General features: G+C 52.9%; 8 protein-coding genes across 8 annotated transcripts; 2 read left to right on the top strand and 6 right to left on the bottom strand.

Moving 5' to 3' along the window:
- Positions 1–603: 603 nt before the first annotated feature.
- AB675_4160 (uncharacterized protein) lies at positions 604–2,205 on the bottom strand (the record flags this gene model as incomplete). Its single annotated transcript, XM_018144278.1, has 1 exon — positions 604–2,205. The coding sequence occupies one exon, from the start codon at positions 2,203–2,205 to the stop codon at positions 604–606; it is 1,602 nt and encodes a 533-aa protein (XP_017998537.1).
- A 557-nt stretch (positions 2,206–2,762) lies between these two features.
- Positions 2,763–6,351, top strand: AB675_4159 (Tubulin-specific chaperone D; the record flags this gene model as incomplete). The annotated part of the gene is made up of 2 exons (XM_018144276.1): positions 2,763–2,927; positions 2,980–6,351. 2 exons carry the CDS (start codon positions 2,763–2,765, stop codon positions 6,349–6,351), a joined length of 3,537 nt encoding a protein of 1,178 aa, XP_017998545.1.
- A 132-nt stretch (positions 6,352–6,483) lies between these two features.
- On the bottom strand, positions 6,484–7,548 carry AB675_4158 (RNA polymerase II holoenzyme cyclin-like subunit; the record flags this gene model as incomplete). Its single annotated transcript, XM_018144275.1, has 1 exon — positions 6,484–7,548. The coding sequence occupies one exon, from the start codon at positions 7,546–7,548 to the stop codon at positions 6,484–6,486; it is 1,065 nt and encodes a 354-aa protein (XP_017998459.1).
- Positions 7,549–8,175: 627 nt separating this feature from the next.
- On the top strand, positions 8,176–9,912 carry AB675_4157 (Calcium-binding mitochondrial carrier SAL1; the record flags this gene model as incomplete). Its single annotated transcript, XM_018144274.1, has 3 exons — positions 8,176–8,591; positions 8,651–8,775; positions 8,987–9,912. The coding sequence occupies 3 exons, from the start codon at positions 8,176–8,178 to the stop codon at positions 9,910–9,912; spliced, it is 1,467 nt and encodes a 488-aa protein (XP_017998517.1).
- A 1,198-nt stretch (positions 9,913–11,110) lies between these two features.
- AB675_4156 (Protein kinase C-like protein) lies at positions 11,111–12,903 on the bottom strand (the record flags this gene model as incomplete). The annotated part of the gene is made up of 2 exons (XM_018144273.1): positions 11,111–11,172; positions 11,232–12,903. The coding sequence occupies 2 exons, from the start codon at positions 12,901–12,903 to the stop codon at positions 11,111–11,113; spliced, it is 1,734 nt and encodes a 577-aa protein (XP_017998547.1).
- Positions 12,904–12,947: 44 nt separating this feature from the next.
- AB675_4155 (Protein kinase C-like protein) lies at positions 12,948–14,733 on the bottom strand (the record flags this gene model as incomplete). Its single annotated transcript, XM_018144272.1, has 2 exons — positions 12,948–14,203; positions 14,253–14,733. The coding sequence occupies 2 exons, from the start codon at positions 14,731–14,733 to the stop codon at positions 12,948–12,950; spliced, it is 1,737 nt and encodes a 578-aa protein (XP_017998570.1).
- Positions 14,734–15,834: 1,101 nt separating this feature from the next.
- On the bottom strand, positions 15,835–18,819 carry AB675_4154 (uncharacterized protein; the record flags this gene model as incomplete). The annotated part of the gene is made up of 2 exons (XM_018144271.1): positions 15,835–18,678; positions 18,730–18,819. 2 exons carry the CDS (start codon positions 18,817–18,819, stop codon positions 15,835–15,837), a joined length of 2,934 nt encoding a protein of 977 aa, XP_017998604.1.
- Positions 18,820–19,245: 426 nt separating this feature from the next.
- AB675_4153 (uncharacterized protein) lies at positions 19,246–21,387 on the bottom strand (the record flags this gene model as incomplete). The annotated part of the gene is made up of 1 exon (XM_018144270.1): positions 19,246–21,387. The coding sequence occupies one exon, from the start codon at positions 21,385–21,387 to the stop codon at positions 19,246–19,248; it is 2,142 nt and encodes a 713-aa protein (XP_017998627.1).
- Positions 21,388–22,220: the final 833 nt, after the last annotated feature.

Below are 22,220 nucleotides of genomic sequence, written 5' to 3'. Positions count from 1 at the left end.
TTGAGAACCGGGCATAGGCCGCATAGCATAGCATGGCGGATGAACGAGGAAAAATCGATTCCACCATTTGTGTGATGATAGCATTGGTGAGACAGAGAGTTCCGCGAGCTCACTGGCGTAAATTTACAGGCACCACTGAGACCAGGGCTTCGAGAAATATATTCGTTGAGTTTATTCGCTGGTCATGCATTCTGCGCCTTGTGGATGTCTCCCGGCGCCGGTTGACAAGATCTGTGGCAATGGACTGCTGAACTTGCTGGGCGCATGTTGCAAGTGCTTTTGGACAGAATCTCGGGGGCATCCATCACGACTGGCTCCCTGTGATACGTGATTCAACGTATAAACCACATTCTCAGCTATCTACCATTGCTATGAATCTCTTCACTTCTCTTGCGTGGGTATCTCGAACGCCTCGTATCTCTTCAAATTTCCGTGCTTCATATTCATCCGGGAGACCTTCCCGGGCTCGACGCAAAAGGGGTATCATTTCGCTTCCATGAATTCTCAAACTCCCACAACAAAGACAAATAAACGTCCGCCGCAGCAAATGCCTCCGAAGACTCCGCCTCAGACCTCCGCTGTTCCACCTGTCCTGAGAATGGATTAAAGGTCCGGATCGCTGTCAGGAGTCTTCTTGACCCGCTTTCTACCATGTCCTTTCTGCTGCATTGCTTTCCTCTTGGGCTTCCCGCTTAGCTCGCGGGATGTAGCACCATTGCACTCTGCATCATATGCCGAGCTTCCACGACTCCTAGTACTCACATCAATGATGTCTGAGCTAGCCTCATGCTCGTCCTCATGTTTTCGCTTCTTCGCAGCCTCGTACTCCGCACGACTGACATACCCGGCAATTCTGCCGTGATCGAGCTTCTTATCGTCGCCGTCCAGACCTATGCGCTCCTGCAGCTCGGGCGTGGCAATTGCAGTAGCAAGCAGACCATTGCGAAGATGGCAGCAGCAGATGGCTAGAGCTAAAGCGTTCCATACATCCATACCGTCTTCCAGGAAATTGAAGCGCCCGAGCATGTGAATACCACGACCTTCGTGGTCGCTCAGCTCAGCGGCTTGAGCATTGAGTGCGTTGAGAGTAAAGACGGACACGGTAGTCTGGACGATCAGGAACCCGATGATGACGGGTGGATTTTTGCCTGGTGAATCGTCATGTATTTCGGCTTCAGGCTCTTTGCCAGCAATTGGGGGTGGGTTGAGGACGTAATCGTGTTCTTCGACGTAGCGACGAGCATGCTGTTGCAGAACGATGGTCATCTCGTCAGCTAGGTGAGCAATTGCATCGACGGTAGACTGTTTGGAGCGGCGTTTGGCGATTACATGAACTGGCTTGCTGCTGGAGGTTTCGTAGAGGTCGCCATCGTGCAGCGCCCATTGGAGATATTCCTTAAGTGAATGCTGAATGGACTGTTGCACCCTTGACGTCTTGTGCCTCGCTGAGATGAGATCCCTCACACGGTTGCCAGTCTCTATCAGCTCACGAAGGGAGCGAATAGCGTGGAACTGTGGACCGAAGATATTGCGGATCAAGCAGTCTGCCTCGAGATCTCTCTCGAAGAGTACAACAGGGAAAGTCTTGAAGTCGACCATCCAGGAGGCCGGAAGGAGGGGTTCGAAACTCCGAAGACCAAGATGATAGTAAAGACCTGCTTCGCTCTGATACCATAGACCCGAATTCGCTGGGATCTTGAAAGCTTCTTGGTATCGCCTAGCGCGTTCAGCAAGTTCGTGGTCTTCGATGCCAGCAGTCATTAATCGACCAGCAGTGCTTGGCATGGTTTCTGCCATGACTGAACCATTGTATGTTGAGGGTGCGGCAGTTGCGTCTGCCGAAAGTGGAGATCTATCACGCGGTGGCTTGCTCAGTGGTGGCGGCGGCATTCGTTCACGATCGATAAGAGCCTTTCTCCTGCCATCAAAAGGCGGCGACATGGTCTCTTCTTTTACCATAGGCGTGTCCGCATCACCAAGTCCTGAGAGGTAGTCCTCACCTGCTTCATGCCCCGAAGTACCTCTCACACCCCTGCTGGAGCGAGTCCAGATCTGCGAGCCTTCTCTGCCACTTGCAACCTGCGCATCGCCAGGGTGTTGCGCCTTATTGACTTGTTGGGGCCGACCTATCGTTTTCGCCTCGGTCAGCGGGTTGTGCGAGTCACCGACGACCCATATGAGGGCCGATCTCGCCCAATCGAGCATTTTGACCGACCGATGCGGCGCTGTGGATAGATGCTCTGGTACGCAAGGGCAAGCCGGACCGACACCAAGGTCTGCCAGCAGCTTGGTGCGGTCAGCCTATCGCCCGAAAGAAGCCTTGCAAGGCGTGGGAGGATTGAACTTGTGGCGGGGACGTTGTTCGCAGAAAGGACACGAGTTGGGCATGCGACAGAAAGACATTGTAGAAAAGAAGAGACCTGCTCGAAGGACGACAGACGAAGGAAGTGTAAGAACGACAAAGTATTCACTGCGACCAGAGCGAGCACGAACAGGGAATACCGACAAGTGAATGAGGGCCAGCCGCCGCTGCCTGAGGACGCGAACGCGGTCACTCGAGGTCCGGATCGCGCCTTCCATCGTCATGGTCTTGGCAATTACAATTAGCCCTAAATGATCTAGCGCCATGAGGCAGGCACGACTTCAGTCCCAGTCGCTTGTCGACTACTACAGTGCTGTGACGGGGCTAACGAATAAATAACACTGCGGTGCCCTTACCACTGAGCCTTCAATGTACGCGTCAGGTGCCCAATCATCCCGGCATGGACGCGGCAGAGGTCGATTATGATGCCAAGCTCTACAAGGCTTCTGGGGACATCATCCCAGAACTACAGGTAAAATTGCCGCTGCTTATATGGCATGATGGAAATAAGAGCAGACTACGCACACACGTTCTGTACACGAAATGTGCGGAGTTGAGAAACTTGGTAGGTCACAGAACCTGGGTTGAGAAACAGCACCTCTAATTCTGTTGCTCAGATTGACCGGTTTCAGGAATGGCCGCAGCTACTTGATCCAGTACTGGCGTCGCTGGTCCAGAGTGTGGTCGACGGCTTCCAGCAGTATATCACCCAGTATGCGGACTACTACGGCTACGAGACGAGGTCTGATAGCCAGGCGATTCCCTTGCCACTTGGCCTCAGCCAGATTCTGTACACACTGTGCAAAGTACGTGGCTACAAGGTGATCGTTCGTCTCTTGAACAATGAGCCACGCTATGTGGAACCTATGCTCTTCTGCATGCGACATTGGCAGACCCTGAGATCCCGAAGCCTCACTAGTCCATCCGTCTGGGAAGAAAAGTACATCATGCTGCTATGGCTTTCCCATCTGATGCTTGCTCCGTTTGAGCTCTCGACATTGTCCACACACAACAAAGTGAACATTGATTCTGGTCTTTCGAGGCTTACCGAGGGACTCCCCGAGGTCGCTGTTGATGTCCTGTCCCTCGGCTTTGAGCATATAACAAGCCCAAGCAAAGAACGAGAATCGGCGGTGATTTTGCTAGTGCGCCTTGCTCTGCGCAAAGACATGCAGTCTGCAAACTTGTCCGAACAATTGGTCGACTACGCTGTTGGGAAGCTTCTGGATCCTCCGTCGAAGAAGAACACGTCCGTCTACCACGCAATTGGTTATTTGTCACTTTTGTATGCGCTCATGAATCTCGGTACTATGTCAGAGGTTGCGCCGTTTCTGACCAAGGTGTATCGAGCAAGTGCTACACTGTTCTCCTCTTCAGACGAGCATCACGCGACAATCCGTGGATCTGCTCCTGCTAGGAAGCTGCTGATAAAGGTTCAACGGGTTTGCTTGACCCATGCGCTTGCCCTAGCCAGAACGCCAACCCCGCTCGACGGTGACATGGTCAACGAGATGCTCGAGGAGGGCATCCAAACCTACCTCGATGCCCTTGGTGATCAAGACAGTCCCGTACGTATGGCTGCAAGCAAAGCGCTAAGCGTCATTACCCTAAACCTGGACGAAAGTATGGCAGCCGAGATCGTGGAGGCTGTCCTGGGTAGCTTGGCAGAGAACATCCTTGTTGAAGATCCGAACACGGGTCGATCAATGGCGAAGACGGACCTTCCCACGGACAATACTTTGCAGATGAAACGAAACATCAGTCTCGTTGATCCCCAGAAGTGGCAGGGTCTCATGCTGACGCTTGGTCACCTTCTGTTTCGACGCTCACCTCCTCCTCACCAGTTGGTAGACATAATAGAAGCATTACTGGTTGGTCTGGAATTCGAGCAGCGCTCCAGCGTTGGCACGTCCGTTGGTAATGGTGTACGTGATGCCGCATGCTTCGGAATTTGGGCGTTGTCACGCAAGTACAGTACATTAGAATTGGACGCCATCAAGGCTGCAGAAGTGGCTGGTGGGAATGTGACTAGCAACAGCGATGGCAACGAAAGCTCTGCCCTACAGCTGATCGCCACCCGGCTGACGCTGGCAGCATGTCTCGATCCCTCAGGAAACATCCGGCGAGGGTCTTCAGCAGCTCTGCAAGAGCTCATCGGACGACACCCAGACATCATCGTACAAGGCATTCCGATAGTTCAGGTCGTCGACTATCAAGCCGTGGCACGAAGATCACGAGCAATGATAGAGGTCGCTGTGGCAGCCTCTGAGCTCGACAAGCTTTACCATGATGCACTTCTCGATGCCCTGGCAGATTGGCGCGGAGCCCGAGCTGCAGATCCAGACTCTAGAAGATGGGCGGCCGATGCTATGCGGCGTCTGTGCAGGCGCACTTCGACGGACCGCAGGACCGATCTAGCACGACAAGTGCTTCAGACTGCGTCAAAGCTGAAGCCGCGAAATCTTGGAACCACAGCAGGAAGTCGACATGGCCTGTTGTTACTAGCCACTGCGATCATAGAATCGGACGACTCGCAGTCGAACCCGGGGACATGGAGAAGGCTCCTGGAGTGTTTCAAGCTCGAGGACCTATCAGGCAGTCTCAGCGGAAAAGCGACGAATGACACCGAAATGGTCATCGAATCCGTTGCACCGCTTTTTCAGGCGCTCGTTCGATACCAGTCTCCACCAGACGAAATGTTGTCGATCATAGATCATTGCATCTTGATCAGCTCGAAGCCTCGAACGGTCGACGCTTGTGCGACGGCCATGATGTCGCTCTCCAGGACTCTGGACGCGCAACAGCAAGCGTTGTTGTTAAGGTCTTGGATGGATCTGTCAACTCAAAAGCGTTCTGACTTGGTCTGCAAAGGTCGCCTACACTCACTCTCAAAGTTATTCGAACTTGCCGACTCAGGTGGGGCCGACAGACAGCGCATCTTGCCATTCTTTGCGGACATCGTATGTGGACCGGACGCGATCGAGACGAGAGTTGTAGCCATGAGTTGCCTTGGTCGGTCGCTTCGAGCAATGGCAGAGAGATCAACTGGCCGATTCGACGAGGCCGCTGTTACCAGAGCGCTGCTGCACGGTCTGAACGACTATACTAATGATCAGAGAGGCGACATTGGCTCGCTGCTTCGCCTTGAAAGCTTAGACGTGGCCGAGATTATCACCAGATTCCCGATGCAAGAAGCTGAGGTACTGATAGCGGCAGTGACACCAAACGTTGTCCGGCTCGCAGCAGAAAGGCTTAATAAAGTCAGACATCGTGCATCGTCCTGCTTGAAAGTATGCTGGTTCTATTTGGGCTGGCAGCCAGCACTACCAGAGTCATACGAACACCTGGCTGATGTTTCCTCTGAAAGCTACTTCAGCCATCTGCTCCCGCTTGTACGCAACGAGCAAGTCAATGTTCAGCTGATCAAAGGTCTCGCCTCGTCAGCTGCGGGGACCACGGAGGAGATTGGACGTGCCTGCTGTCGCGCGCTCACAACATATGCTCTTGACGTGCGGCTGAACGCTGAAATAAAGCAGCGGATGATGTCAGCCATGTTGAGCTGTGTCGCCGAGTCCGGATCAGCAGAAGACAGCCAGGTCATCCCTCTCTTAGACTTCTGCACCTTCATGGTCGAGCAAGGTATCTTCGCTTCCGATACCGACAGCTTTCCCGCACGAGCATGGAACACGTTCCAGAAAGTCCACACCACGACGGCATCTATAGAACGATTGGATGCGCTAATCAGGTTATACAGCGCATTCCTCGTGTATCCTGATCTGCGGAACAAAGTACTGGACAAGCTTACACGTCTCTTGCTCCATCGCTATCCAAAGATTCGAAATGCGGCAGCCGACGTGTTGTACGTCAACACCAGTGAGGAAGTGCTGCTTGAGCGTGATTGGAATGGTGCGGCTGCTTCGAATAAGCCGCAAGTACTGGAATTGAGGCGGCGGCTAAGAGTCGGTGTTGCTGTGCAGGAAGCTGCCTGAGGGGCAGATTGCCAGCATCTTCGATCGCCCAGCCGTCGTTGCCTGCGCGAGCCACTCTTACGTGTACTGTGCTATCGGATTCTGCGCAATAAATTTGTCCAACTCGATTTCAAAAACCCCGTTCTCAAGCGCCTAGCTATCGAAGTAATTGCTCTTGAAGCAGCGAGCTATTGCCTCCTTAATGCTCTTCTCATGGTATTCTTCCCACACTGAGTACAAACTTATGATTTCCTGCGTGCCGTTGATCATCTGCTTCAAGTCAATCTCGGATTCTACCAGGAATTTGATCGTGTTGGTCAGCTTCTCTGACGATGCGATCGTGGCAAGAGTCTGCTGACGATCGGGTGTGATCATCGGCAAAGGGTCTTTACCCGCTGCACTAGCGCGACCATTTGCGCCGTTGGCAGATGCTGATGCTGCCGATATGGGTGGATTCATTGGCAATGCATGCATGGCGCTGCTCATGAGACCTGCCATGCCTGGTCTTGAGCCCATTGTCGCGAAAGGCCCGTCGAGGTTGACCGCCGAATGTAGATCTGCCTGCCTGTTCCCCGAATTCTTCGAGTACGGATAGAATACCACTGCCAAAAACATGGCGATCACCGCTATCAAGAACGGCGGACACGTCAGCGGCAGGTCCGTCATGTAGCTGTCGTTAATGATGCACCACGCCAATCCCAACTCGTCGCTTGTCAGCTTGAGGTTCTGGTTATCCTTCAGATCGATCAGTGTGCGATAGGGATGCCAGACGATCAACTGGCTTCGCATCTCTGAGATCAGACAGAACTCCATCTCGCCCAAACGGCTCACGTCTCCTGGGATGAAATCCGGCCATGAGTTTCGTGCCTCTGCCGCCACCACGCGGATGTGGTGCGGCGACTCCTCTGTCTTGGAGGCCAGATAGAAGGCAGTTGCGACCAGGAGGTAGATATTGACGTTCTGCATTGGCGTTGACAGCAGGAAGCGGTGCATGTAGACGAGTGCGGTCGCTACGCATTGCTGGCGGAAGGGCAGACGTTTGACCATCTGGAGTATTCGGTCGCGCAGGAAGATGAACATCAAGCGGCGGTCTGGGTAGGGATGTTGAGTGACGAGGGTCTTGTAGGAATTGTCCAGGTCATCCCGAATGTCGGCTAGCGAGGCGCGGGTGAACAGCCAGTTCTGGTGCTGGGAGGATTCCCAGTAGTTTGCTGCCATTTCGAGGTCGGATCGTCCAGCTCCTCAGCTTCAGCTAGTCGAGGTCGCAATGGTCGTAGCTGCCCTAATCACTCCTTCCTGGGCCCAACGATTCCGGACGCGATCGGTCTGCCTCATCGTCCTTTCCTCAACTCGCCGCTGAGCCGACATCCCTCATTTCTTGTGGATATTCTTGTCGTTTGCGTTTGCGTTGTGTCTCAGGTTCTTTCTGCGCAGCACATGCAGCATCTGACAGTCGCAGTAAGTTTGCACAGATGCCTTGTGTCATAGAGGGAGGTAGCCTTGTTTGCCTGGTAGATGGAGATACGGCGCTTTATTCCGGCGGGCCCATGACGCACTACCTATCAGGTAACCCGAACCGAGCTTCACTGCAATCACACCCAAGTTCACTTGAAGACACTGCCGTAGTCAATTGCCAATTTGCGGGCTGCATGTCAATCGAGAACTCTCACTCAGCACACCGAAGCCATCTGCTAGCTCAACTTCAGGCCGGGGCCGCCACGGCACGACCGAAGTGGCGGAGCGAACAGCGCTCGCGAACCGTCGCCTCGAGGGGCAGAGCCGACCGCTCGGCCACAAACATGAGCCCTCTCACGATCCGCAACACTTGACTCGGCCTTTTGGAGTATGAACGGAGAGACGGAGGAACACCGCGAAAAGCGGATACACGAGTTATGGCGAAAGCTCGACACCTCGGCAGCGGGGCAGATAGACTTGACAGGACTCAAGAAGGGACTGAAGAAGATCGATCACCCGTTGAAGAATGCCGACGACCTCCTCCACGACGTTCTGAAAGCAGTAGACACTTCCGGCGATGGTCGAATCCAGTTCCACGAGTTCATGGTGTTTGTTGAGCATGCTGAGAAAGAGCTGTACCAACTGTTTCAGAGTATAGATCGCGACCACAGCGGTGCTTTGGACAAGGATGAACTTCGCATGGCGTTCAAGAGGGCAGGGCTTACTATTTCTTCGAACAAACTGGATCAGTTCTTTGACGAGGTCGATACGAATCACGATGGAGAAATCAGCTTCGAGGAGTGGAGGTAAGTGTGATACAGAGAACAGTCTGGCGATATGTTGGCGTGCTAACTCCAGTTCACAGAGACTTTCTACTTTTCATACCAGCCGGCGTGCCAAGTCTGCGTGCAGTCCTCACTTACTATTCGGCCACGGCGAATGTCAACCAGGAAGGAGACGTGCACATCAACGATACTCTCCAGGGCTTCGGTAAGTCAATTGAAGTCTTTTCTGCCCAACCCCGTCTTGTGATATGTGGCTCTACCTCTGGTGCATGTCCCGTCAGGGCTAAACGCAGCTCGTGCTTGGCGTTTTGATGTAGTTGCTCACATCGACGTTTCCTGAGAGTGGGATTCTCACATTTCTTAAGCTTACAGAGGGTTAATAACGATACTAACAGACCTTCTTCCTGCCGAGTTAGGCTACTTCATAGCTGGAGGCATGGCAGGTATGATCTCACGGACAACCACGGCTCCCTTGGACCGTTTGAAAGTGTATCTTATTGCTCAGACCTCTCCGAAAGAAGCTGCCGTTGATGCCGCCAAGAAAGGCGCTCCAGTAGCAGCTATCAGGCATTTCGCGCAACCCCTGCGCGACGCATGTAAGGAACTGTGGCGAGCAGGCGGCATACGAAGTCTATTTGCTGGGAACGGCCTCAACGTCGTTAAGGTCATGCCCGAATCAGCGGTCAAGTTCGGTGCATACGAGGCAGCGAAGAGATTCTTCGCCAACATCGACGGCTCAGATCCCAAGCATCTTCATCCGACGGCCCAATTCCTAGCTGGCGGCTTCGGTGGTGCCGTAGCACAGTGCATGGTCTATCCGCTCGACACACTGAAGTTTCGAATGCAATGCGAAACAGTCCAAGGAGGCCTGCGAGGCAATGCGCTGATAACAGAAACAGCTAAGAAGATGTGGCGGCAAGGCAAACTTGGGCCTTTCTACCGAGGTCTCGGTATGGGTCTCGCCGGCATGTTTCCCTACTCGGCCATCGATCTGCTCATCTTCGAAAAGTCCAAGGCATTCTACCTCTCACGCCGTGCCAAGGACCTGCGCTGCCACGAGTCAGACGTCACTATGAGCAACGTATGGACAGCCGCTATCGGCGCCACTTCAGGAGCGATCTCCGCTACTGTTGTCTACCCGATCAACCTGTTACGAACACGGTTACAGGCTCAGGGCACGGTGTTGCATCAAGCGACGTACACCGGAATAGTCGATGTCACGCAGAAGACGCTTCGCAACGAGGGTTTCAAGGGCTTGTTCAAAGGCGTGACGCCGAATCTCTTGAAAGTGGCGCCCGCAGTGAGCATCAGTTATGTTGTCTATGAGACTCGAAGCGGTTGATGGGCTTGTACTGATTGGGTCATGCAGTTGGAAAGGAATAGGATCTGGGCAGGAAAGTCTTCCCTTAGGCAAGACATCTGTGACATGTCGGAGACCACGCAACTGGCTACCACAACGAGGAGATCGGAGAAAACGGATACCCATACGCAAGTGACTTTTAGATATCTCAGGATATGGCTGCAACGATTTGGCCATGCGAAGATTCAGGCGAACCAGGATCAGAGATGAAGATCAGCCTGCAAGTGCTCTTTGGCAGCGGTTCTCTCACTATGAAATCTCTATCGTATATCCTGCGCGCCTCATATCCTCACACCAACCCACACTCCTCACTACTTACCCAGCCATCGATCGTCGCTTTCTTGATCCACTGCCGTGCGGCTCCCCTACCCATTCTCATCGACTCAGCCCGTTGAGCATGTGTATTTTACCAGGACACGCGTATACCCCACGCTTGACCCATACACAGGCCTCCTGAACGCTGCCGCCTCCTCTGACCGCACAGGAAACCTGTGCCATCTATCCAACTTTTGACGCCGTCGCGCCTTCCTCACATTAGCCCATAGATCCTGCTACCGGCATACACGGATTTCGCGCACCTTCCTCCAACAGCTCCGAATTTCCAGCGGAAGGTGAAGGAGATAGGCTTCGCTCCTGCCTCGTCTGCGACGAAACATATCCTTCGAGTTGGGAAGAGCAGAAGCGAGTTGGTAACGCTTTCCTAAGCGGCTCGATTGAACTGGAAGGAACGACGTGCTGTCCCTGTGTATCGGGCTTGCTCCACTCACAACTCAGTGTGCTCAGTAGCGGCAGGTCTTCGTCTTGCTCCCACGCCAGGAACTGAAAGAATGCAAGATCGAGAGACAGCGTCCAAGGAGGGCCTTAGGGATAATAATTCGTCGTTTAGGGGTACCAAACGCGTTCCGCCGGCTTCGCTCGGTGTACTCCGCCAGTCCATCATGGTGGCGACCTCGGTTTGGATGTGCTTCGCAGCTCAAATACTATCCTAGGTGATGATCGCGATTCCAAAGTCTTGTACATCCCTTGTTACAACATCCTTCCTTCAGGTCGTGACACCTCATGCCTATCCCTCTGTACACTCTGTCCACGGCGGCGAAGTCCCATCGGTTTTTGCCTTTGGCGAAATCGGAGGATTTGATCTGTCATGGCATGCTTTCGTTTTCTTCCGGGAGAATTCCACTCAAATATCCTCGGCCGAGTACGAGAAGCCTCTGAATTCTTCTTGGTGGGCGGGCGAGAGCACTACAGTAAAGTGTTAGCATGTTCAACTTTCATAAAGCCTGCTCAGGGAAAAGACTTACCACTCTGCACCGGGGTCAGCACCGGCGTGACGCTGGTAAACTCCTGATCGAAGTTGCTGGTATCTTTTGCGTCCTTGATGGCTGGCTTGAAAGGGGTTGGTAATCGCTTGTTGTATACATCGTCCCAGTTGACTCCTTTGAAAAATGCATGGCTCATTATCTCCTGCGCATCGCCCGGACCGCTCCCTAGCCGTAAATCAGGTTCACGAGTCAGCAGCTTCTGTAGTATCGACACCGAGTCCCTAGGCATGTGAATCGGATACAGTGGTTCGTCTGCCAGGATCGCATCGTAGATCTCATCCTCGTCCTCGCCACGGAAGGGCGACTGCTGGAGCAGCATCTGGTAGATCAAAACACCAAATGCCCACCAGTCGACAGCGCGGCCGTACTTCTTGTCTAGCAAGATCTCGGGGGCCATAAACTCCGGCGTGCCGCAGAATGTTGAAGTAGTGGAGCCAAACCACATGTTTTCCTTGCACAGACCATAATCACCAATCTTGATGTGACCATCAAGCGTAAGGAGAATGTTGTCGAGCTTCAGATCTCTGTAGATAACACCATTCTCGTGGAAGTACTTTAGCGCAAGGCAGACTTCGGCAGCATAGAATTGAGCACGCTTCAGTCCGAATTGGCCGCGTTGGATGTGTAACATGAGATCACCGCCGGAGATGTACTCCATAACGAAGTAGACACGGGTTTCGGTTTGGAAGCAGGCGTGCAGGTTGAGTAGGAAAGGATGGCGTTCCTTGTTTGCGATCTGGAAGACCCGCTTTTCCGATTTGGTCGACTCCACCTCATCGTTCTCAATAATGAATTCCTTCTTGAGTACTTTGATGGCGTATAATTTCTTCGAATTCTTGGCCTCAGCCAACATGACTTTTCCGAAATTACCTTTGCCAAGAACAGCGAGAAAGTTGAAATGGTCGAGTCCAATCCGAGGACCTGGTCCCCGTCCCTGAGGAAGACCCTGATCCTTCTTGGCAACTTGCTGCTGTTGCTGAGGCTGTGTTCGAGGCTGTTGCTGTTGGGGAGGTGCTTGCTGTGCCAGAGCTGGCGAGGGCGTATATGATGGCTGCTGTGGCGGAGGCTGAGGTCGCTGTTGTGGTGCCGGCGAAATGGGCGTTGGCTGTTGCTGCATTTGTTGTTGCTGAACATGCTGCTGCTGTCTGTTGTATTGGTCGTAGGCTCGGGGATCGTAGGAAGCATGTGCAGGAGGGTTCATCTCTGCTGCCGGCGGACGAGCGTTGGCATATCGATCTTGAGGCTTCGTGGGACCATAATCCGAGGTCGCTCGGTCATATGGCTGCGAAGTCGGTCGTCCAGCGGCTGCCGCTGCCGCTGCTGATATAGCAGCAGAAGAAGTTGTTCGCTCCTGAGGAGGCCGATTCTGATGTCGAGGTGACTGTGGCGCTGTTTGTGTCTGGCCGTACATATTCTGAGCTGCAGAGACAGCAGCCGCTGAGGGAGGCTCGTCATATGTCTGTGTTCGCTGAGGGGTAAGCGTCGAGCCATCCGAGATGAAGCTTTGATTCGGGGACTGTGGCCCAGGTCGAGCACCGGACTGTGGTCGCAACGTCTTGGCGCTCAGGCCAGAGCTCACCGACGCGCTCTTGTTGTGGGCCTTGTTTCGTGTGATAGTCTCAAGGATCTCATTTGCCACGATCATGGACATACCGCAAAAATCCGGTACCAGATGCTGACATTGTGTATGACAAGTCAGACCGCATTCAGTACACTTCTTGGCTTTATTGCGCCTAATGGTAGCAAATAGCCACAATGACAGCACCAATTGGCACCGATGTTGGAAAAGTTCTCGAAGCGATGGGGAATGCGGTGGTTGATCTTCTCTTCGTCCGGATCGACTTCGGATAAAGCCTTACTAATGCACTTCGTGACGACCTTGGGATAGCATTTGGTGTGACAAGTGTACTTGCAATCCATACACTGCATGCCAGCCGAATACTTGAGGTAATCTCCACACAGCGCGCAGCGCATAACGTTGTAGAATTGCTGCTTGACGAACTTGTGACCTTGCTTCTCGATGACGTCTTCTTTCTTTTGACGGACGGCACCTTGACGGTTCAGGCCAAGATCCATCGGTCGTCGCGCTCCAGTCTGCTTCTGGAAGGCCATGGTAAGATGGATGCGACCCGCCGGCTCCAGTGAGAACCAGGTCTCGATCTGGACTTGACTGTTCGTTTGTTGAGGTATACCAGACATTGTGCCGGCACCAGCTGCGTCTCCCGGTGCCATGAAGGGTGCTGTCGGTGGTGCTTGGAAGTCCGACATTGGCTTGCCGCCAGAGCCCATGCTGCCACCGCCATTGGCCATTTTATCGGCGGAGACCCATCCCTGCTGCTGGAATTCCGATTCGATCTTCTTTCGTCGCATTTCCTCGGCGATATCAGATATTCTGACCCAGAGGAACCCGATCGGAATTGGTCGTTCGCCTGCCTTATCGTACACGGTCAATTCGATCTCGTTAGCTTTGTCGATGTCGATATTGAAGTGTTCCTCCATCCAACGGTCATTCCTGCTCGCTCTTGTCTTTGCTTTGACGTTGTCTTCTACCTTGACGATGATGAATGTTTCTGGACCTCGCGAAAATCGTGATGTTGATGCGTGATCAACATCTTTGATGGCGTGGATTTTCATTTCGAGATGGCCTGTCAAGGGCTTGCGCATGTTTGGAGCGTTTAGACTATCATCGTCGCCTTCAGCTGTGTCGATGTCGACATGAAGATCGGTGTACTTTTTTAGAGCCTGCTTGAGCAGTTGCACCTTTTGGTTACTTTCGATCCGGCGGCCTTCGGCGTCGGATCTGCTTTTTCGGTCGCCCTCATCTTGATACAGCCGGACCATCTTCTCAATACCAGCCTTGTATTGCTTCTCGACCGAGAGCTTGAACTCTAACTGCGACAGCATAAGCTGAATCTTGGGCCCGAGGTACGGCGTATCGTATTTGATAAGATCTGAAGGTACGGTCAGCAAATGGAGCACAAAGAGAGGTTCTTGACATACCGAGTTTCGAGAAGTTTGGACGAGCCTTGGGAATAGGAGTGTTGTACTGCCGCGGGTCACCGTACGGTGCTCGAGGAGGCATCATGCCGGTTCCTCCTTGACTGTAGCCACCAGGTCCGGGATCGCCGTAGTCTCCTCTGTCGTTGCCATACCGCTGACCGTCTTTCGGAGGCGGTGTTGGACCGTACATGCCTGACTGAGGACCCCCTCTGCCACCTTGAGCGCCATATCCTGGTCCGCCATGTGCAGGTGGAGGCGGACCACCATCGTCAGACCTGCCGATCTTCCGCAGCTGTAGTTCTTGTAGCTTTTCCTCCAGATATCCAATGTTTCGACGGGAGTCCCGGATATTGCTGTCGACACGAGCTTGGACAGTGGCATTATTAGTGGACGTGCGCATGTGACTCGCGGCATTAATGAGAGCCTTCTCGCGCTCTATCTTGCGATAGACCTCATCGATAGCGCGATCGGTGTCGTTCATGTTCGCGGCGATGTATGAGGCCAACCAGAGTTTATCCTCGGCGCTTCCGAGCACGAGATGGATCGTTCACCGATGTTGGAAAGCCCAAATGTATGTGAGCCCGTGTGACAAGAGAGAGTTGGTGGGGTAAAGCACTATTGTGCATTGGCAGCTAGACTGACACAGACAGCGGTAGGCGTATTGCTTGACTTTAGGTAGACGTAAAAGAAATATCATACCATCTCAGCTGTGTCATCACAGGCAGAGGTCATTCGATGTGTCAAAAGAGTAAGAATGTTAGGTATGTAGTTATGTGAGAAAAGAGAGGCTCTTCGATATGGAGTTTGTTGATGGCGGGCCATTGAGGCGCACTTGCCACTAGTGCCCTCCCCACGCCATCGGCATGGGGCAAAGTATTTCCAAGGCAAATGCAGGTGATTAGGTACGCTCTCTTGCAGTTTCTACTGCTTACGCGGATGTTTCGATCGATACGATGGACTGTAATTCAAGCCTTTTCACCGTCTCGCCATATCATGACCGTGCCTTGAATGGGTACAGCCCAAGGGAGGTCGCAAGAGCGAAAGTAAAGTCAGTGTTGTGCGAGGAATCGCAACTCCCGCACGCGGCGGATAAATCCTTGCCTACGGATCTATTTGCCGCTGTCACCAAAACCACGCCCATTGCAACACAAATTGCGCAGCATCAGGGCGCAGTTCATACGACTCATAGCTGTGCATGAAGAGACATGCTTTGTCGTCCTCAGTCTGCATACATTTTCCTCAGCTCCGTGCCTTGTTGCTCGGGTCACGACCCGTATGCTCGGTAACCTGGATGTTCGGGTTCCTGATTCAGGCACGTGCTAGTGCTCTGTAGTCATCGCACATACATCGCGTCGGCGCGTGTACCATACTTCTACTCGGGCGACGTTGTGGTGCACCTCAACAGGCCGTGAGCGCCGAGATATGATGTGCCTTCTCAAGTCCAAAGGTCCGAAGGCCTTCCGGGTAGCTCGGATGCTGTAAATATAGTATTGGGGCTCGATCAACTTCAGATGAGCAGCCTTTCGACAAACTTTCTGCTATGCTTCCTCTAGGAACGAGTCCTCCATCATGAGCGTCAGTATCACTCACTGACTGGAACAGCCATCACTCCACGGCCAAAAAACTCGCTCACTGTGCCGAAGCGGTTCGTGCTCCGGCCGAGTGCAGCTTTGAACAAGTCGTGCTGTTCTGTGCTTTCGACCTGCTGTCGACGAATTGCTTTAATCGTGTCGTTACCCGGTTTGCACAAGGGACATTCAGCCTTGTCGTCCTCATCTTGTCCCACAGCGTTCTTGTTGAGGCACTCCTGATGGAACGAATGCTTACAGAGGAAGTGCACAGTGGGCAACGTCAGGTTGCGCGTGCAAGCAGAGCATCGTCTGGCTTGGAAGACCATCGGCTTGGTACCCAAGTCTTCAATTTCTGCCCGCTTCGAATCCGTTTCTTTTCGATATGACTCAACAAGACGCCGATTTGTCTGTATCTCTTTCCGCTCCCGGGCGAGATTGTCAGACAAGTAGTCTTTGACCATCCCAATATTGACAGCTCCGCCCTGCGATAGTATCTTAACAACCTGTAGCGGCGCCAGAAGATTTTCCTGGTCGATTCTTCGAAGGACAGTCTGAAGCTCTTCACGTACCCCTGACTCCGCTAGTATACCAGGCGACGAGGACAGGTAGATCAACGCTAGCGGATACAAATTGAGATCCTCAGGCCCATATTTCCGAAGGGCCGATATCGCACCTTGGGTGTCTTTCGTGGATGTGTAGGAGCGAAAGATGTCTGCATACATGCTCGCTCGTTCCCGCACCAAAGTAGTTCCTGCTGGGAACTTGGAAAGTGAGGAGAGTAGTAACACATTGGAGGTGTCAATGCTCGATTTGGTAGAGCTTCTGCTACCAACATCTCCAACGATAAGTTTCGTGGCCTTCGCTTCCAAAGCGGATTTCTGAGCTGCATTTCGTGTGTCTCGTGAAGCATCGAGGTACATCTCGAACAGAGTAGTCGCGAGATCGGATCGATCTGCGGAAGACAGATTTGGCTGCTCCATCAATGCTTCGAGGAAAATGATAAACTTAGTCGGGCTGTCGATGAAGGCAGAAAAGGCCGTTCTTGGTCTCGGTGGGGTATATGTTGGCTCAGGCGTGGCTTCCTCCGCGACATCAGCACCATTGGCGTCCGGCGGCGACTGCACTTTCGTGGAATCTGAAGTCCCTTGCCGGCTCATAAACGGCACCTGCCACAGGGCCGACAGGTATTGAGAAGCTCCTCCACCACTCTGAGCTTGCACGTCTTCCACAGCAGGTACGTCCTGTTTGGGTTCGTAGCGGCCTGTGTAGTAGTCAATGAACAGCCTCGAGGTCTCGTCCGGGCAATGATGTAGCAGACTACGAGCGTACTTCATGAGCATCGGAAAAGCAGCGTCTGCAGGCAGTCGCCAAATGTATTGCAGAGCCTCTGCGTACTTCTTGGAATCTTCGATCAGAATATCAATGACGAGCTCATTCTCGCCATGTTTGGTTGCCAGATAAGCTGCTTGATCTGAGTAGCCACCTTGCCGACACATCGCTATGGCGGTGTCCAGATCGAACTTGAGTTCGCCAGGCGTGCGGATGAAGGCGTCCAATTTTTCGGTGTCCTTGAGCTTCGCATAGCAGTTGAGGAGTAGCGTTGTGTGATCCGCTGTGGCTTTGTCGTGCTCGTGTAGTTCTTCCAGGTAGTCGACAAGGTTGTGTATCCGCTGAGTATCGAGGAACTTACGAATGACCTGCGAAGGCTCCGTATTGTCGATGGCTCTCAGATATTGCTGCATTGCTGTATCGTAGTCTCCCTTCTGGTAGAGGAAGTCGCCATACTTTCGGAAAATGATGTTCTGCTGCATCTTGTCCGCTCCGCTCTTCTGAGCGAGGTTGATGGCATAGATGTAAAGGTTCCGCTGATATAGGATCTCTAACTTTTGCTGCAGAGTCTTCTCCTGGTACCGCAGAACTTTGCCGTCTGCTGTAAGCAGAAATAGCTCGTTCCAAACAACGAACACGTCTTTAATTTGAGCAGACAGAGACTCGTTGTGAGCCACAAATTTCAGGTCAGTGTCCAATAGCGTAAGTGAACTCGTCGTGAATAGGTCGTCCACTTCCTCGCCACCTAACTGTCGAAATTGCTTCGACTTGGACAGTTGTGCAACGCGTGGCGGACAAATCACAGCAACGTAATCTTTGTAGATTAGTACTTTCGTCTTGGGTCCTTCGAAGGCATACGATGGCCCTCTACCATTCGGACCGTAGTAGTAGATGGCGTCATTCCTCGCCACAACGATGTCTTCCGTCTCAGGATCCTGAGTCATGCATCCAACGTCACAGCCGCGATTATCGATCGTACGGACTGCCTGGCCCTGCCCTTTGCCAGAGATGACAATACTTGAGAGTCTTCCCGTATTTGCGATGTAAAGCACTTTCAACGTGCCCTGGCGTACGGCAAGAGCTGTGATGGGATCCTCAGATTCGAACACGGTCCTCTGCTTGGTTCCTCGGTCGTGGATCAGATCGCCGCGTATGACTGTGACTGACCCATTTGCGAAGCCAACAGCGACTTGACTGAGGTCGTCGAGCACAACACAGGCTGTCACCGGAAACAGTCTCTTCCCATTCTGGACCGCAACTGTAGATAGGCATTTCGGGTGTCCAGTCTTCTTGTCTAATCTGTCGAGTGCCCAAACCTTCAATGACGGGTCACTGGACAGATCTTCGGAAATTGTGACGAGAAATGCGGTGTCTGGAATCGCTCGCAGGTAAATGACTGGTATAGGAAGGTCGGATGCCTTGAATGTCTGCGAAATGCGGAAGGCTTTGGATAGAACACGCACGTAGCCATCGTTTGTTCCCAGAACGAGGCTGTCTGTGCTCGATGCTACGCAACGAACATCATTCTGTTAAGATTGTAAGTAACAGTCTTGTTACGCAGTCACGTCTGTACTCACATCGAAGATATACGTGCCGTCCTCATCAGCAGGGACCGGAACCTTCGAAGTGCTGAAGAATGGAAATGATTTCCAGCTCGTCAAGGCCATAAGTGCAATCTCACTTCTGCGAGGGCAATCTTCGACATGTCATCCTCTTGCCGTCATAAGTGCGTGCAGAGTCTACTACAAACAGCACTGAGAGGGAACGAGACGAGCGCATTAATCCACCTGACACCTCTAGGTAGGTACTGTCGTCAATCCTTGGCGGTTACGGCATTTGGAGTACAGACACTCCAGGGCTCCGAATCTCGTCTCTTTTTGCTTTCACCTCGAGAGCATCCCCAGAACCATGTTTTCTATGAACTGCAGACATAAATACGAGCAAGACGTAGAATATGATATCGTGAAGATAATTCACAGACATACTAGTAAGCTTGTGCGTGATATCATTCAGCTACATTGCTACAGATGTCTCTTGTCAGTCGATTACAGTCATTACCATTCGTCAGATCGTTATAGGCCGTTGACAGGATGTTATTCCTCCCAACTGAACCGAGCGCTTCGAGAACTCGAAGGAGGAGCTTCCGATGCGTCCTCGAGTCCTTCTTCAACGAACCTCGAACCTCGACTCGGCGACCTTGACGGAGCTCTGTCCGGAGCATGTGGTGTGAGGTGTTGGCCGTAGCTGCTCTCATTAGAACTCGGCTCGCTACCTTGCGTGAAGCGTGAGAAAGCTCGATGAAACGTTACGTCGGGCGACACTGGACTAGGTGCTGAGTTGCTGTTGCGTTCTGACGGGTTCCCAGAACTGTTGCCGACTGGACTGATACCTGGCTCGCCTGACGAGACTGTGCCAAAGCCTCGACTGTGACGTGCACTGTAGGGACTGACACTGTCACTGAGCCGCTGGGCATGTTCAGGTGAGTATGGAGGGACCGGCGAAGCTGATCGCTCGCTCCTTGCAGCTTCAGCCTCTTCCTCCTTGCTGTGGCGTCGCTGGCCCTGAGTTCTACCTGCAGCTGGTGGGCCAAGGTCACCACGCGACCCCACGTTATTGCGGCCGTCTGGATTCTGGAAGAAAGCAGGAGAGACTTCTGCTGCTGGCATTTCCACTGCCGCGCTGGCAGGGAGTTCAAAACGTGTTGTCGTATTGTCGGCATTCAGTTCAGTGGGTTGGCGTTTATCGCCAATGAGTTCTGAGACAGTAGTGTTGGATCCTGGTGACTTCGGCGATCGGGAGAAAATCCTCCTTGTTTTCGATTTCTCGAAAATCGGGGAATTGCTGCTGGAAGCACGCCTTTTCCGCCTCAGAAGACACCAGACCAGGACAAGACTCGCAACGATGGCAATCGCGACGCCGACACCAATACCAGCCTTCGCTCCACTTGATAAACCGGAGTTCTCGGATGTCGTTGGGCCTGGGAAAATGCTGTTATTAGGGCGTGTGATTGCTGCAAGATCGACATTGTTCACTGATTGTTCTGTGATCACTGCCTGGCTAAGGCTGAAGGTATTTCTCTCGTAGTCAACAGCCAAGTATGTCTCTTGCAGAAATGCCCTCCCAAGAGTGTATTCCGTCGCCGAGGATGCGCGGCGTAAAGGGAAGTACGGCACGTTAGGGGAAGTAAAGTTGCCATCGAAGCCCGGAAAGCCATATGAAAGTTCTAAGTTAAATGCGCCATACGACAGAGCTAGCTCAACATTCTCTGTAGATCCTGGTAGATTACCGATTTCGAATGTGAATGTCAAGTTCAGCTGCGCCAGCGCGTCTGGTGTTGAAATGGTGTCATTGTAGAAGTATAGCTCCAGTGTCTCGTTGTAGTAGAGTCCGAGTGCATCAGCAATTCTTTCGCAGACGGTTGGCGGCATCCATAGGAATGGGGTGGAAGAATCGACAGTGAACGTCGCTGCTTCCGATTTCTCCAGCAGGGCTGTGGGGTTCGCGTTCCACGTGGAAGGCAGCTCCTCTGAGGAAGTCGCGACGCTGATAGCATTGACAGCCAGAACTGGGGCATAATCAGAACTCAGCGTCAGATTTAGATTGTTCGAGTCGAAGCGGTTTTGGTCGACGCCACCCAGTGTCAAAGACGCCGGAACGCCTTTCAGCAGATAGGCCGCTCCAGCTGTGTAGCCGAAGCTATGACTAGGAATCATGCTGTTATTCTGCACCAATGACGACAAGAGTGGAAGCCTCGTTTCCGAACCATTGATGCGTGTTTGTTGCACGCCAAGTCCGATTTCGCCAACCCATACAGAAGATGTGTTGAGGATGGCAATGATCTGGTTTGTCTCAAATGCCATATCGTTCAGACTGATAGTGTCTAAGCCATAGTATCCGACCTGTGAATCGCCCAGAACTGCACTGTCGCCTAGCTCATACAGGCCCAGGCTCTGAAATGTGCTGGAACCGTTCGACGAGAACAGACCACCTCTAGCAGCTTGACATGCGCTGGTACCATCGCATGCCGACAGTCCCATGACCCAGGTCTCCTGCGACAACGTACTCGGTAGAACAGAGAGCCATTGCTCAGGAGCGCCGACTCGGATAGTGATCGGCGACCATTGCCCATCGTACCCAACGTATTCTGTGGAGGACGTGCATACAATTGGCGCGGGCTCCGCACTGGCGAGCCCAATGTATACTGTCGCGGTCCAAACGAATAGATCCAAGCGCATTGTGGTGGTTCGCATCCGCTGAGTCTAGTGCCGATGGATGCCCTTCGGCTTGCTCAGCAGAGGCTATGACATTCTATATTACCGCAGTATCGACTACTAACGCATCTAAAACGAAGACTCGGTGGCCGTAAGTGCGATTCGCGCGGTTCTTGAACGAGCGTATACGAGGAAGATGTTGTAGCGAGCGTCGTGTGTACTGGGGCTTTCGACACTGGATCGAAGCAGCGTGTGAAGGCACAAACGAATGCTGGGAGGTTCGCGCAAATTCTCAAGCAAGCAAGATGCAGTGTGCTGGCGGTCTCTGACATGACGCTGCTTCGAGTCTAGCTTGCTGCGAGGCAGTTCAGCCGATCTCTCGGAACCTCGACTCCTCGAAAGGCTGCGGATAGGGCGGTCCTTGCCCGTCTCGCCCGTAACCGGTACCTGTCAGCAACACCCCGTGCGAGCGATATCGTGGAGCAAGTTGTTACAGCCACGGCGAGGGGCAATGTCTAACTTTTAGGGATCGATGGAGGCTAGCCAATAGGCGAGGCCGTTGGCCTTCAAATTTATTGAAGATCTGCCGCAACTACTGAAGGACAATCTCGCCATCCGACACTAACAACATAAGCTCGTGGCATTGAATGCCTGAAAGCTAAACAGTAGCAGACTCACAGCTTCATGAGGACTGTTATTCGTGAAGGCCGACGGCGGCACATGCCATTCAGTGACAGTGACGGGATTCCTGCTGGCAGACTCAATGTATCGATTCGCACAGGACGAAACAACCCGAGTGGCCGGAACTTATCTGCAGGTATCCAAGCGACCTGGGATTCTGAGAACCTCTGACGCCA

This window comes from Cyphellophora attinorum (genome assembly GCF_001299255.1).
Source record: "Cyphellophora attinorum strain CBS 131958 chromosome Unknown Contig18, whole genome shotgun sequence".
Taxonomy (NCBI): domain Eukaryota; kingdom Fungi; phylum Ascomycota; class Eurotiomycetes; order Chaetothyriales; family Cyphellophoraceae; genus Cyphellophora; species Cyphellophora attinorum.
This window is presented reverse-complemented; position numbering and strand designations above follow the sequence as displayed.